Source organism: Camelina sativa, chromosome 4 (genome assembly GCF_000633955.1).
Source record: "Camelina sativa cultivar DH55 chromosome 4, Cs, whole genome shotgun sequence".
Taxonomy (NCBI): Eukaryota; Viridiplantae; Streptophyta; class Magnoliopsida; order Brassicales; family Brassicaceae; genus Camelina; species Camelina sativa.
Genome location: NC_025688.1, coordinates 14,792,561 through 14,807,293, shown reverse-complemented (window position 1 = coordinate 14,807,293; position 14,733 = coordinate 14,792,561). Strand labels below are relative to the sequence as shown.

Here is a 14,733-nt window from a genome sequence, read left to right as displayed (position 1 = left end):
TCAAACCGACATATTTAAAGAGGAGGTCGATTCAGGGTTTTGGGAAAAGAAAATTTTGTCGCCGTTTACAGAAGAAAAAGAGAGAGTTTGTGAGTTGAGAGGTGTTTGGCTTGTTCTTGGTGGTTTTTGGTGAGATATGTTGCTATGGAAGGGAGTGTTGTTGCTGGGAACGAAGGAGAAGCTTCTTAAGGTGTTGTTTCCACAGTTTCTCAATTAAATGAACCTGCAAAAGAGCTTATCTAAGCCTGAGATCTATTTTGTTTTGGCTGTTCTATGTTGTTTGTGGTGTTTTGCTTGCTTGGGTTGGTTTCGTGTTTCGTTAGGTTCCTGAAGTGTTCGGGAGAGTTTGGGACGGATTGGAGACGATTTGAAACGGAGGTTCGACGTTCGGCTTCGTGCAGATCGCGTCTGCGAAGGCGGTGTCGGTCGACACCGACCTAGTGTTGGTCGACACCAATCTTATCTGACACTTGTTTTTCCTGGTTTGATGTGTTATTTGTGTTTTGTTTGTTTGCCTTAACAATGGAATCTCAGTTGCTTGTGTGTATAGCCCAGTAGATGGGAGGATTGCCTCACTGATTGTTCATGACAATACTCATGCATCTCAATTTGTGTTTGTGGTGCAGGTAAAGGTAAAGTGTGATCGTGGAATCAAAGCGATAAGGAAGAGGATGTTTTAGAGGCTTGATTGATTGTGGTCTAGCTATTGTTAGATTGCTAGAGTTGAGTTGATAGAACATTGTAGGATGTTGGATTTTGTTATTTAGTTGATTGGTTATTGGATTATGTCATTGTTGGAATTGTTTTATCATCCGCTGTTGATGTTTATGTTAGTTGCTAGTGGGTATGGGACCACTAGAGAATATTTATTACTCCCTCCGTTTCAAAATATAAGATGTTTTGAGTGAAATCACGCAGATTAAGAAATAACTATTTTAAAAAAGTACAACCAATCATAAACAAGACTGCATAAAATAAATAATAAGAAAATATAAAAATAATCTGAAAGTTACTTAAAAAGTTGAAAACATCTTATATTATGAAACAAAGAAAAACCTCTAAAACATCCTATATTATGAAACGGAAGGAGTATTATTTTTTAAAAAGAATGAGAAGGGTTGTTTCATGAATTAAATAAAACAATCTAAAAATACTACAATAAAATTTAAAATACAGTATTAGAAAAACAAGAGGCATATATTAGTCTTACATTTTGTTTTGGGTCAACATATTAATTTTACCAATTCCAAACCGGAAAAGGAGAAAGTAGGAGAAAGTTTTGGTTTTAAAAAATAAGAAACATTTACCTTCTCATTAAAACTTTTTTACCAATGGAACAAATTTTAAAGCAGTATTTTTAATAAATTATTTTGTTAAATGAAAATGTGAGACTATCTATGTTTATATAGAAGTGAGTATTTTTATTTTTTAGAATTAATAATTAACTGTAATCTTCCTTAATCCCTTTTCTATTTTTTTTTGTAGAATTAATAACTTAAAATTAAAAATAATTAAATAATGTTATAATTTTGAATTTTATGAAATATATAATTTCCTTATAATTTTTTTTTTTAAAACCGTTTATTTTTTGTAATTTTTTATAATTACCTTTTTACATTATTAATATTGTTTAATTAATTTTTTTGTTTTTTGTCATAATCTCAAATCCCTCCTATTAAATATTAACTTTTACATATGTCAAAATCTCCGATTAATAACTTGACACGTGTCAAAATCTTGTTAATGACAAACTTTGAAAACCCAACTTTATATAATAAGATTTAAAAGATGCATTTCTAACTAGCTAAATATTGTAATCATTATATAATTAGGGTATATAAATGGACCAACATATTTTCCAAATGGAACATGTATATATTTGTTGTGCTACAAAAAAGAGTAGTTGCATGGTAAAAAACGTATACGCACTTCAGCACTTGCATAGTTGCATTGCAGCAGTGCATGTCGGCTCTTCGCCAGCTAGGGTTGTGAATTGTGATATGTTGCAACACTCTAAACTTAGAATTCAATTCGAGAAATATTAAAAAAAAAATTGTTTGATAAAGGCTCTTAAACTTTTACGAACATTTCTAAATTTAAAATTTTTGTTAACTTTAAACCTGAAAGAAAGACCATAACTCATATATAAGCAACCAAGATGCTAAATATATATTGTGTTAAAACTCCTTCAAACAACAAATTGTTGTTTAAAATAACCAAACACAATCAATGACTATGAATTTAACAGCTGAACCAAAATTACAATTTTTTTTTTTGCGCAGCAAATAATAATAGAGAAATACCCTAAAATAGCACTTATTTATGTTTTTCTTCCAAAGTTAGCACATAAGTTCAAATATTCCAAAACTAGCATTATTATGAGTTTTTCTTAAATAATAAAATTAATTATTATTTTGTTACTTACAATTTTGAAAGCTTACATAAAGCTTCCAATGATGCTTGAAGTGAAGCTTCCGATCTTCTTCTTCTTCTTCATGTATCAAATTTGATCTTAGATTTTGAGATTTCTGACGTGTTTCTTATGGCTTTTAATTGAAAAATTAGACTAATTTGCAGTCAATCTGATCTGATGATTATTGAAAGAAGATGAAAAAGAAAAAGCAGAACGAAGATAGAAGAAGAAGCTAAGGAGGAACAAAGATGGAAGAAGAAGAAAAAAGAAGAACGAAGATGGAAGAGTTTTGAGGAGAACAAAGATCGGTCAGAGAAGCCACGTCGTTACCATGTAACGGAGACGCGAGGTCCTTGTTACTCTGTTCTCAGCCAGAACCTTCTTTGAGATTCCATAAGAAATTCTTCTACGATATGTATGTTTGATTAAGAGTGGTGGTCTCAGAGCTAAACCAATGTTTGGGTATTGAAATTGTTGGGAACTGTTGGATATGAATGAAATCTGATTATGAGTATTGGCTTGAATTGTTGGGTATTGGAATCTGAACTGCGAATGAAATGGAAAATCATGGGTAATCTTGAAGCTGAAATGTGTATTTGAGTGCTACTCTCTCCTATATGGACACCAAAGTTGTTGCATACCAAGTGTTTGATATAATGTCATTGATAACAAAGCAGTTGGTAAAGAGTACGAAAGTTTGTCTTCGTCTTCGATATTGATGTCTTCGGCTTTTTCGGCTTGTACTTCGTCAATGATGGAGTTGGCTAGTAGTGTTGATGATGCGGAGTACAACGGGGGATGATCTTCTGGTTATGATCATCGTCATTTTTGGGGTTTCTGAATATTTAGGAAAAAAATCCTAAATTTCAAGAACGTCTTCCTAGACATCGTGAAATCCTTCCTAAATCTAAAGAAATGAGTTTTTGGATCTTTTAATTTATGTTTTGCCATTATGTATCACATATTACTCTATTTGGTGAGTGATATTTGATTTTATTTTGTGCACATCATGATATTTTATCTATATATGAAAGATTTAAAATTTGATTTTGTGTCTTCCTAAATATTTTATGAAGGCTATCATGAAGTTTAAGGTTTTCTTCATAAATATTATTGAATCCTTCCTAAAATTTAAATAAATGTGTTTTTCGGTGTTTTGCCTCAATATGTGAAAGATTACTCTATTAGTGAGAGGTAATGATATCATTTAACAATATCCAGACTTTTTAGGAAGGTCATCCTTAAGTTCTAATTTTTTTATGAAGGTCATCCTAAAGTTTAATGACGCTTTCTTAAATTTCGTCAAATCCTTCTTAATTTTCGTGGAAAGTGTTGTTGGATGCTGGTTTTTCAAGTTGCAAGAAATCAGAAAGGATTCTAAAAAATACATAGAACTTAAACAAGAAGGAAAAACAGAGTAAAGATCCTTGTTAATAGCACTTAAAACAAATCTAATGCTATGAACATAAGAGATACTAATACTACATAACAATAATTTAGAGGATTTTCAAAGTCTCCAGCATGGTGGTGACTCCAATTTCCTGCTTCCGTTAACATGCATTGGGATGAAGAATGTTGACCATTTTCAGTCACAAGTTGAAACTGAACTTGTTCTAATGTTCCAGCAAATTAACAACAATCACTAATTTTACCAACAAGACAATAAAACAGAGAACTTTGAACAGAAGAAACAACAACAACAACAAAATCAAAACTAAATCTCATCTGAAAACTATAGCATTACAAAACATTAGGTATAAGTTAGGATTTGTATCTATTACAACCTTAATTCAACTAATAATGTCGCTTTCTCAATCATAACAAACATCATTCGCTTTTTATGAAGGTCATCCTGAAGTCCAAGAAATATTTCCTGAATTTCGTGGATTCCTTCCTAAATTTCCGAGGAGTGTTGGACGATGGATGTTGGGTGCTGATTTTTCAAGTTACAAGAACATGAGAAGGGATTATGCGAGCTATCTACAAAACTCAATATGGTGGCGTGTATGCTCCTTCTTTTTGTTTTTTTCCTTTTAATGAAAGTCTTCCTTAAATTTAAGAAATCATTTCTAAATTTCTTGTAATCCTTCTTGAATGTTTGATTGAGAACATTTTTATATGTTTACCGATGAAGATGTAGCTACCAATCCAAATATTTAATACAAAACCTTTTTGGGTATGTTTTAAAACAAGTTTTATGGTGAAAACCATCCAAATTAGCTTTATTATCCAAAATCCCAATGAAAACAAACACCATACAACATTTGATATATCTAAAGCCCCCATCTTGACCACTACAACATCACAAGTAAACAAACGCCACACATGGTGTTTATGAAGCACCATTGATACATCGAAAGCCCACATCTTCTCCAATCTTGTATAAAAAACACACACACACACACTCGTAAATTTTTAACTCATCCCCAAAAAGTTAGAAAAGAGTAGCTTTGTTCAAAATAACCCATCACAAATTTGAACAATTTCAAAACTAAGAAACACACAAATTGAACGGCCAAAGTTAAAAAATTGGAATCTTTCTGGGAATAGGAAAAGATGAGATCTTTATGGTTACCCACATCAAAAAAGAAGGACCTAGAAGAGGATTCTCTTTCATAGTCTGAAAAGCAAATTTCAAACTGCAACAATGGTTTTTCTGGGAATAATTTTTCTTCCACAAAACTCATCACTTCCTCTCCTCCACCAATGTATTTCTCTTTCACAAAAACCTTGACCACAACACCCTTGCTGCCGGCGAAACATCACCACTATTGTCTCTTTCTCGGTCCATTAGATTTTGAAGCTCTTCTTTGAATCTCCATCCATTGACACATCTCTCTCACATACCACCACGCCAAAGTTCTCAATCGCAGCTCTCACGGTAGTACACGACTCCATCGTCCGCCGCACGCCACACAACTACGTCATGTAAATCACAACATGATTCTCTCCGTAGTTGAAAAATCTCAGGGATTCCTTCACTATTCGGATTTAATGGTTTCAAAACCTTTTCGTGTCCAGTGATGGATTCGTAGGTGGTGTTCAAATTGAGATCTGGGTACGGGATGAATCGTGTTGGTAGAGGCTAAGAAGAAACAAAATAAACTTTAATTTTATTAATAATTTAGTTTATTCCAAAATTAAGGATATATAAATTTGTGCTAGTTTTGGAACATTTGAAACCATGTGCTAATTGTGGAAGAAAAACTAAAAATGGTGCTATTTTTGTCAATTGCCCATAATAATATTATAGAATTATTACAAAGTTTAAATTGTGAACCTTAAAAACATATACATTTAGGATCTAATTAAAAGGTAAATTTAAAAATAACATATTATTACAATTGACATTGTATAGCCACAGTTTACATTAAAAAAAAAAAAATTGTTCTCCATAAATCATCCCTCAAATAAACAAGTTATAAAAAACCTCAGGGAAATTCACAAACTTGCAGCCTATTTTCATTTGCCAACAATGTACATAAATCAAACCTATGCATGGCCAATTTTATCAAATATGAACAATCAAATATCGACGTTGAATATGTAAAAATGATATTCTTAAGAAGATTCAAGAGAAGACATTAAAACGCCTGACCAGTTTTAGCAACCTTGATGAAAACATCTTCAAGAGTTGTGTCCGCAATTCCCCAAGCAAACACCTTGAAATTGCCCTTAGCCTTCTCCACCGCCTGAAACACTTCCGAGATCCGAACCTCCTCCTTTGGGAGCTCAAACTTCTGAGTTCCTGCGATCTGATATATCTTCTTTGCATTTGGGGAAACATCTTGAACCAACAACTCCACATCTTTCTCATGTTCTGCTGATGTTGTCATTGTTAACACACATGATCCACCATACCTGCCCTTCAGCTCTTTTGGGTTCCCTATGCATTGTAAACTTCCATCAACAAAAATCCCTAATCGGTCACAAAGAAACTCTGCTTCTTCCATTGAATGTGTAGTGAGGATTATCGCAGTGTGTTGTTTTGCGGATTTGATGGCTTTCCATAGACTCCTTCTTGAAGCTGGATCAAGTCCTGTGCTTGGCTCATCCATATAAACCACCTTTTATTTAAAAAGATATAAACCAAATGGAAAAATGGATATGTTAAAAGCTTGAAAAACTTTAGCTCTCTAAATGCAAATAAGGTTTATCAGTATGTTTTTAGCATATGAGTAAGACGCAGTGGTGTACCTTAGGACTTCCCATAAGTGAAATGGCTACACTTAGCCGCCTTTTCATTCCTCCACTGTATTTCCCAGCAGGTGTATCAGCAACTCCTCCGTGAAATAGGTTCACACTCTTAAGAGACTCTTCTACAGCCTAATAACCATGAATTGAAGATTTGATACTCTTGCATTAATATATTTGATAAAGTAAGATTGATAACATACTTGGTTGAGATCAGGGCCTTTGAGATTCTTAAGTCTTCCGTAAAAGAAAAGATGTTCTCTCCCTGTCAGTGTTTCCCAGAGCAANTCAGTATGTTTTTAGCATATGAGTAAGACGCAGTGGTGTACCTTAGGACTTCCCATAAGTGAAATGGCTACACTTAGCCGCCTTTTCATTCCTCCACTGTATTTCCCAGCAGGTGTATCAGCAACTCCTCCGTGAAATAGGTTCACACTCTTAAGAGACTCTTCTACAGCCTAATAACCATGAATTGAAGATTTGATACTCTTGCATTAATATATTTGATAAAGTAAGATTGATAACATACTTGGTTGAGATCAGGGCCTTTGAGATTCTTAAGTCTTCCGTAAAAGAAAAGATGTTCTCTCCCTGTCAATGTTTCCCAGAGCAAGCTGGTAAATGACAAACAATACAAGGTAGAACAATAAATTGACTATATGATTGTTAGGAGACCCTCATCAGAAATTTGATGAGACCTAAAATAATATTCAAGGGACATGAATCATTGCACTCATATAAATTATATTGACTTGGAAAACAAACTTAGTAAATCTTCAACAAAAAAAATGTTCCCAAGAATTTAATTACTTACTCATGTTGTGGGCAAACACCCATGCTGGTGTAAACTTTGTCCATATCCTTGCATATGTCCAAACCTCGGACAAAAGCTGACCCTGAAGTTGGTTTCACAAGTCCAGTCATCTAGCCGACCAAAAGAAAAAGCAGTACAATGTTTTGTTACGTAGGAGTTGCTAAACAAACATTTTTCAGTCAAAAGCTAAGCACACAAGATTTGTATCTATCCCTTTGGGTACTGACCATATTAATGAACGAGGTCTTTCCGGCACCATTCGGACCTAACATGCCGAAGCATTCACCTGAAGTCAGAGCGAGAGATAATCCACTAATTGCCAATTTAGGTGGGTTCCCATCCCTACCATGATACACCTTCTTCAGGTTGTCACATACAATAGCATGGCTTGTATTCGGCTCAAGCATCAACTGCTCGACTTTTTCTCTCTGATTTGAACATATATTTTCTTATAAAAAAAAAACGGAAAACACATGGAATGAGTTGTGTATAATTCTTTTGCAATACCTCCTGAAGGACATCTAGGTTCTCCACGGATACAGAAGACCCTTGTTTTTGTAAGCTAAGCTTTTGTGGAGAAAGAGATTTCTTGAAGGCGTTCTCCAAGAATACAATAGGATCTTTCGCGGTTGAAGAAACTCGGTTCATATAGTATGTTACAATGAGAGCGAGAAACCACTCAATGATAATGATGGAGAAAACTTCATCCATTGCACTACCTCTGAAATGTTTCCACTTCATCCCATCCCTTCCATTCAAGTTTCTCTGGAAAGCGTACTGTGAGAATTCATACAACCCACGGTATAAAGAGAAGCCCGGATACAACTCCAAGACAAAAAGCCAGCGTCCTGGTAAAAAGTAAAAGAGTATACATATATAGTAGCACTGTACAGTGTTTAGAATATGTCATCTTCAAGTTGTTCTTTTGATAACTTACTAGGAAACGGTAAACCTTCCACCAGAAACTGGAAGAGGAACGCGCCTAATAGCCCAGATCCGAACACATATATGTATGCAGCAACTACAGTTTGGGTAACAGAGCAAAAAATGTTTCTCTTAACACCCCAACATGTTCTCGACCAAATTTAAAAATAGAAAATGTAACTTTATTACCTGATGCTGTCACAGCCTTTGAAAATGCTGAGGAAACTAGAAAGGCAATGGAGATTTGCAGATTTATATAAAGAAAATAGAAAATGAATTGGATACTGTAGTCATTGAACCGGAAGAATTTAAGTCCTGCAAGAAACTATAGCTTTAAAACTTTGTTCTATTTGAATACATAAGAAAATATTAACATAAGATATGGCAATGATTCATTCAGTACCTATTGCTGACCCAAATATCATCAAGCATACAATGTATAACGTCGATATTGCGAGAAAATAAGCGTAGGAAATCATCCAATATGAAGCATCTCCTAGCCCGTGCATTTTCATTATGATTCTGAGACGTTGCTGCTTCTCATACACCAATGAGTTCAAGATCACCTGCATACAAAATGTCTCTTATAACTATTGAAAATGTCTATTAACCATAAAGTTATAGGCAGGTTCATTATTTTTTCAACTAGGAAGCAGAGCATAATGGTTCATAATGGAAAATTACTTCAGAGTTTTGGAGATCATCATATACTTATAAGAATAAGAAGCAGTCCACTTGAAACGAACTTACAGGGAACAGAAGAAGAATAACCCATGAGAAGAAAATGGGGCCAACGAGAGACGCCATGTCCATGCGAAGCCTAGTTTCTTGTTTTGGCATTTCTTTCACAAAATCGAATAACATCTTTGTCCCTGAGCCTTTCAAAAACTCAAGATAAGCATTTGAAACCTGCAATTTTTAACAGAGTCTATGAATGGGTTTGAACAAAAGACCAGTTCTATACAACACTTAATTTACTAACATACAAACACTTAATTTCTTACCAAATTGACTGAGCGAGGAACTCGGACATACTTTACACGCCAATCTTGCAAATCTCCCTTGTATGTAGTGTAATACCAAATGGTCACATTGAAGTTGCTCCTATCGGTGTCCAAGAGATCATATGCTAGTAAAACCAAAAAAAACAAAAAAAAAAGAGTCAGAAGTTGCACATACTGTACGTAAAACAGAGACGAATGATAAGACAAGCGGAATAAACCTGAAGCGACCTCATTGACGATCTCTTCATGATTTCCTTGAAGATAGCGCTTGAAGATCTCATCGTTGACCTCTATGGAGTTATTTCTCCAGAGACTCAATCCTTGAACGCATCTCACCTCTGTTTTGACACATTAACCATTAAGTTCATCGGCTGGATGAGGAGTATCACCGTAGACCGTTTGATTTAACCGTATTCTCTTGTTTGAAGGCTATACAAATTATTCATTGAGTATCATCGTAGTCTCTCGTAGAACCCTATGATTTAACCATATTCCCTTGTTTGCTATCTTGAACCATTTTCTAGCAAATTTCTTTTAACTGTGTTTTAATTTTTATTTTATTTTATTATAGATTGCAATTATGTAATTAAACTACAAAATTAAAAAAATGTCAATTGTGATTTGAGAATAATATTATAGTACACTGCATGTTTCAAAATTAAATCCTAAATTCTAAATACTAAACTCTGCCCCTCAAAACTACATCCTAAACAGTTGTGTATTTTTTTTTTTTTTGGTTTTATCATAAATCAAATGTACTCTTTACAAAATTCTTAGCATCTAATCTGCCGTTGAAGTATAACACATAATTTAGTGAACCTAATACCTTTCTGAAACTCGAGAGGTGGTTGTTGGAATGAGAAGGATGGCAATGTAGTGGCTGGGATGCATTGAGGTTGGATGCTGAAGATGGGAAGATCTGAGTAAATTCCTGGATCACGATAATTGGTGTAGTCTGTCGCTGATGTTGTGCCCTGAAAATATAAATATTCATGAGATAAGTCTGGAGAGATAGAGAGAGACTTGATGATGATAATGGAAACAACAAGAACACAAATAGAGAAGAACTTGCCAAAACAGTATAGGCAAGATTACGCAAGAAAAGGTCAGAGGAGTTGACCGTGAAAGAAGTACTGAGCAGATTCTCAGATAAAGCTAAAAAAAGTGAAGTTTAGTTCGAGACGAAACAACAATATTGTATAGATCATATCGAACAAATTAGAAGAGGGAGATTATACTTGCTCCTAGGGAATGGTTATTCCCAGTAACAAGTATGGTCACAGGACAAGATCCTGTTCGTTTGCACGAGTCACGACGGGCAGGATCAACAGAACGAGTCTCAGGATGAGGAATATGTAACAACGGGAGCAATGGTGGAGGGTTAGGGAAGGCACAAAAGACTGCTTGGTTTTGAGATGAAAATTGTAAACCGCAACTCCTTATTTCGCATTTGCCATCTCCATTTTTGTCGTCTATGCATCGACAACCACATTGATTATCAGCAGAGTTATTAACCAGTGCATCGAACAGTGCTTGAATGCACACTAGAATCACACAGAGGTACAAGGGGATCACGATCAGCCGGACGTTGCTCCATATGTTTCGTTTCTACACCAATGGAAAGAAGATACATAAAATATAATTACATTTTCCATATATAGATAATATAACACATGTAGTGTTTGGCCAAACCTGATAAGTTAAGTTTTTCTTGAACAAGGCATTGGCCTGCGTCAAGAAACTGGCTGCAACAGGTTTTGCCATTGACGAGTCTTGGTATCAGAATTAGATTGATACCAACAAAAAAAAAAAAAAAATATTCACAATAAGATCCAAGTGAGACGCTTTTATTTACACTTGCAAATTATAAAGTGGTTAAGGCCATTAACTTTGTCTTCATAATTTGTTACTTAGCATTTGTGTTGGCCAAACGAAGGTTGCAAAGGAAAGGAGCGATCCCACGACGGCACGACCAATTATTAAAAAAAATCTTCAACCGACATGTGTGAAGGTTGAGTTGTTTTCTTTCTACTTAAATAATTCATAACGATAACTATTATTCCATTTTGGGCAAACGTGCTCTCGTCTCAGTACATATCACACGTAACGTGATGATAAATACATATATCTCACGAATCTAAAGGATATTGTCGGATAATTTCGTTGACTATATAGGGCATGTTCGTTGGAACGACATTGATCGCTAACGTTAAGTAGTGTCCAAAGTTAAACAATGCTTTGAGTGTCCAAAGTTAAACAAGTACTGTGAGTGAGAACTACTCGTTGTGATGACAAACCGTTAGCAGACTTTTGTGAATTTATTAATTATGGCTTTATGAAGAGTGAACCAAATATTTATATAGCCACAATTTACAAAATTCATATAGGCATAGTTTTTTCATGTATCAACGTCATTATTCACATGTGAGCCCAAATTGATTTAGCAACAGTTTACTAAAGAAAAATTTGTTTTTACATATATAATCGAGAAATTCACAAATTTCCAGTCTACTGTCATTTACCAACCATGTACATGAACCATACCTATGCATGTCCGATTTTATTACATGTAAAAATAATAATCTTAGAAAGATTCAAGAGAAGACATTAACGCCCTGAGAAGTTCTAGCAACCTTAATGAAAACATCTTCAAGAGTTGTGTCCGCAAGCCCCCAAGCAAACACCTTGAAATTTCCCTTTGCCTTCTCCACCGCTTGGAACACTTCTGAGATCCGAACTTCTTCTTTTGGGATCTCAAACTTTTGTGTCCCTGCGATGTGATATATCTTCTTGGCGTTTGTAGAAACATCTTGAACCAACATTTCCACATCTTTCTCATGTTCTGATGATGTTGTCATTGTAAACACATAAGATCCACCATACCTTCCTTTTAGCTCTTTTGGATTCCCTATGCATTGTAACCTTCCGTCTACAAAAATTCCCAATCGGTCACAAAGAAACTCTGCTTCTTCCATTGAATGTGTAGTGAGGATTATCGCAGTAGCTTTTTTTGCGGATTTGATGGCTGCCCATAGGCTCCTTCTTGAAGCTGGATCAAGTCCTGTGCTTGGCTCATCCATATAAACCACCTTTTAAAAATAAAAACACATATAAAAATGGATATGTTAAAGCTCTCTAGATCACATGAAATAAGGGTTATCTCTATAAGTTTTTTTTCAGTACATCAGTAAGAGACAATGGTGTACCTTAGGGCTCCCAATAAGTGAAATGGCTACGCTTAGCCGCCTTTTCATGCCTCCACTATATCTCTCAGCAGGTTTATCAGCAAATCCTCCGCGAAATAGGTTCACACTCTTAAGAGACTCTTCTACAGCCTAATTAATAACCATGAAGTAACGTTTAAATACTTTTGGGGTAATATAGGAAAAAGTAAGATTGATAACATACTTGGTGTAGGTTAGAGCCTTTAAGATTCTTAAGCCGTCCGTAAAAGAGCAGATGTTCCCTTCCTGTCAGCGTTTCCCAAAGCAAGCTGCAGTACACACAAAAAACAAAAGAATGACGACAATTAGCTATATAGACTGGAATAAGTTCAGATGTTTTCAAGAATATAGTTTACGTACTCGTGTTGTGGGCATACACCCATGCTATTGTATACTCTGTCCATATCCTGGCATATGTCCAAACTTTGGACAAGGGCTGTTCCGGATGTTGGTTTCACAAGCCCAGTCATCTACCAAAAAAGTATTAGAATATTTCACATCAGAAATGGAGATGATTAATCACTAACTTATAAAAGAGATATGGACATATGGCCACTCGTTTTCAATTGGTTCAAAGTGAGAAACCAATAAATTTTTCAACACTATAACTACTCACAAAAATATATATAGAGTACAACTTGTATTATTCAGGAGTGATAATTTGTATAAGAAGCTAAGTAAGTACACATAATTCTCTATCCATTTGTGTACTTACCATATTGATGAAGGATGTCTTGCCAGCACCATTGGGCCCTAACATGCCAAAGCATTCTCCTGAAGGCACTGCCAGAGATAACCCCCGGACTGCCATTTTTGGCGGATTCCCATCCCTGCCTGGATACACCTTTTTCAAGTTGTTGCATACAATGGCATGGCTTGTGCTGGAAGGCTCAAGCATTAACTGCTTGACTTTCTCACTCTGATTAGAACAAGTTTCTTTTCATCAAAAGAGAAAAAACTAGAAAAAAACAAAGAACATGAAATGTATTTGTGAATCATTTTTGTAATACCTCTTGAGCGACATCTAGTTTCTCCATGTCTATGGTAACAGTAGACCCATGTCTCTGCCTTTGAGGAGAAGGAGGTTTCTTGAAAACTTTTTTTAGAAATAAAAAAGGGTCTTTCCCGGATGAAGAAACTTGGTCGATATAGTATGCTGCAATGAGTGTGAGAAACCACTCAACGATAATGATGTAGAAAACTTCATCCATTGCACTATAACTGAAATGTTTCCACTTCATTCCATCACTCCCATTCAAGTTTCTCTTAATAGCATACACAGAGAACTCATACAACCCACGGTATAAAGAGAAGCCCGGATACAACTCCATGACCAAAATCCAGCGTCCTGATAAAAAGTATACATTATATCAGCATTGTGCAATGGTCAGTTTTTGAGAATATATAAATCTTCTTTAAGTTGTTCTTGATATATAACTTACTTGGAAACGATAAACCTTCCAACAAAAACTGGAAGAGAGACCCGCCCAAGAGCCCGGATCCAAACACATATAGGTAAGCAACAACTACAGTTGAGCCATAAAACAAGAAAGTGTTTCTTATAATTAAAAGTACCTTTATCATGTTATTAGCACCTTTAGTTATAGTGATACTTTAATTAATACCTGATGCTGTCTTAACCTTTGAAAATACTGAAGATACTAAAAAAGCAAGGGAGATTTGTAGATTAATGCAGAGAAAATAGAAAACGAACTGGATGCTGTAGTCATTAAACCGGAAGATCTTTAGTCCTGTAACATACAATAATAACTCTCAAAAAAGCGTTGAACTTTGTATAACAAGATAAGAAAATATTAACATTAAAATATAGTAGTAACGATACAAATTAAATACCTATTGCTGAGCCAAATACCATCAAGCATATAATGTATAACGTAGATATGACTAGAAAATAGGCGTAGGTTATCATCCAATATGGACCATCTCCTAGGCCATGCATTTTCATTATAATTCGTAGACGTTGCTGCTTCTCATACACCAATGAGTTCAAGATCACCTGCATAGAAAATGCTTCTAACTATTAAAATCCCTTTGATCCAAGAACTGAATGAAGCATTCTAATGAAAACAAACTTACAGGGAATAAAAGAACAATAACCCATGTTAAGAAAACGGGACCAATGACAGATGCTATGTCAAC

The 14,733-nt window shown here is 34.9% G+C and overlaps 2 protein-coding genes across 6 annotated transcripts in view; both read right to left on the bottom strand.

The window, feature by feature from the left end:
- On the bottom strand, positions 5,818-11,113 carry LOC104780583 (ABC transporter A family member 6-like). Of its 4 annotated transcripts, none has more exons than XM_010505084.1 (16): positions 11,042-11,113; positions 10,588-10,957; positions 10,418-10,504; positions 10,176-10,310; positions 9,568-9,687; positions 9,350-9,474; positions 9,096-9,254; positions 8,749-8,911; positions 8,535-8,660; positions 8,359-8,442; positions 7,929-8,269; positions 7,649-7,849; positions 7,422-7,531; positions 7,137-7,221; positions 6,937-7,065; positions 5,818-6,480 (listed from the first exon to the last, which is right to left on the bottom strand). In XM_010505084.1, exons 1-16 carry the CDS (start codon positions 11,111-11,113, stop codon positions 5,998-6,000), a joined length of 2,790 nt encoding a protein of 929 aa, XP_010503386.1. In that variant the 3' UTR covers positions 5,818-5,997. The 4 variants fall into 4 exon arrangements, with proteins under 4 accessions (XP_010503386.1, XP_010503385.1, XP_010503387.1 ...); XM_010505083.1 differs by having other exon boundaries at positions 10,176-10,323; positions 10,422-10,504; XM_010505085.1 differs by having other exon boundaries at positions 10,176-10,323; positions 10,422-10,493; positions 10,592-10,957.
- LOC104780582 (ABC transporter A family member 4-like) overlaps positions 11,785-14,733 on the bottom strand; it is a 5,801-nt gene continuing 2,852 nt past the window's right edge. The window contains exons 8-17 of one of the 2 annotated variants that reach the window (XM_019244659.1): positions 14,671-14,727; positions 14,428-14,590; positions 14,199-14,324; positions 14,016-14,099; positions 13,584-13,921; positions 13,289-13,492; positions 12,934-13,043; positions 12,758-12,842; positions 12,556-12,684; positions 11,785-12,438 (exon numbers count right to left, since the gene is read on the bottom strand). In XM_019244659.1, the coding sequence (XP_019100204.1) occupies positions 11,944-12,438; positions 12,556-12,684; positions 12,758-12,842; positions 12,934-13,043; positions 13,289-13,492; positions 13,584-13,921; positions 14,016-14,099; positions 14,199-14,324; positions 14,428-14,590; positions 14,671-14,727 (1,791 nt within the window). In that variant the 3' untranslated portion in view covers positions 11,785-11,943. The remainder of the gene's footprint in view (positions 12,439-12,555; positions 12,685-12,757; positions 12,843-12,933; positions 13,044-13,288; positions 13,493-13,583; positions 13,922-14,015; positions 14,100-14,198; positions 14,325-14,427; positions 14,591-14,670; positions 14,728-14,733) is intronic. The other variant, XM_019244658.1, reaches the window with a different exon arrangement.

What these genes read in the sequence shown, in the direction of transcription:
- LOC104780583 (XM_010505083.1), bottom strand. Translation starts at nt 11,113, where the DNA reads ATGGCAAAACCTGTTGCAGCCAGTTTCTTGACGCAGGCCAATGCCTTG. An exon ending in GGTGTTTGCCCACAACATGA is followed by an intron (nt 7,222 to 7,421) that starts GTAAGTAATTAA and finishes GTCATTTACCAG; the next exon opens with CTTGCTCTGGGAAACATTGA. An exon ending in AAGGCCCTGATCTCAACCAA is followed by an intron (nt 7,066 to 7,136) that starts GTATGTTATCAA and finishes CATGGTTATTAG; the next exon opens with GCTGTAGAAGAGTCTCTTAA.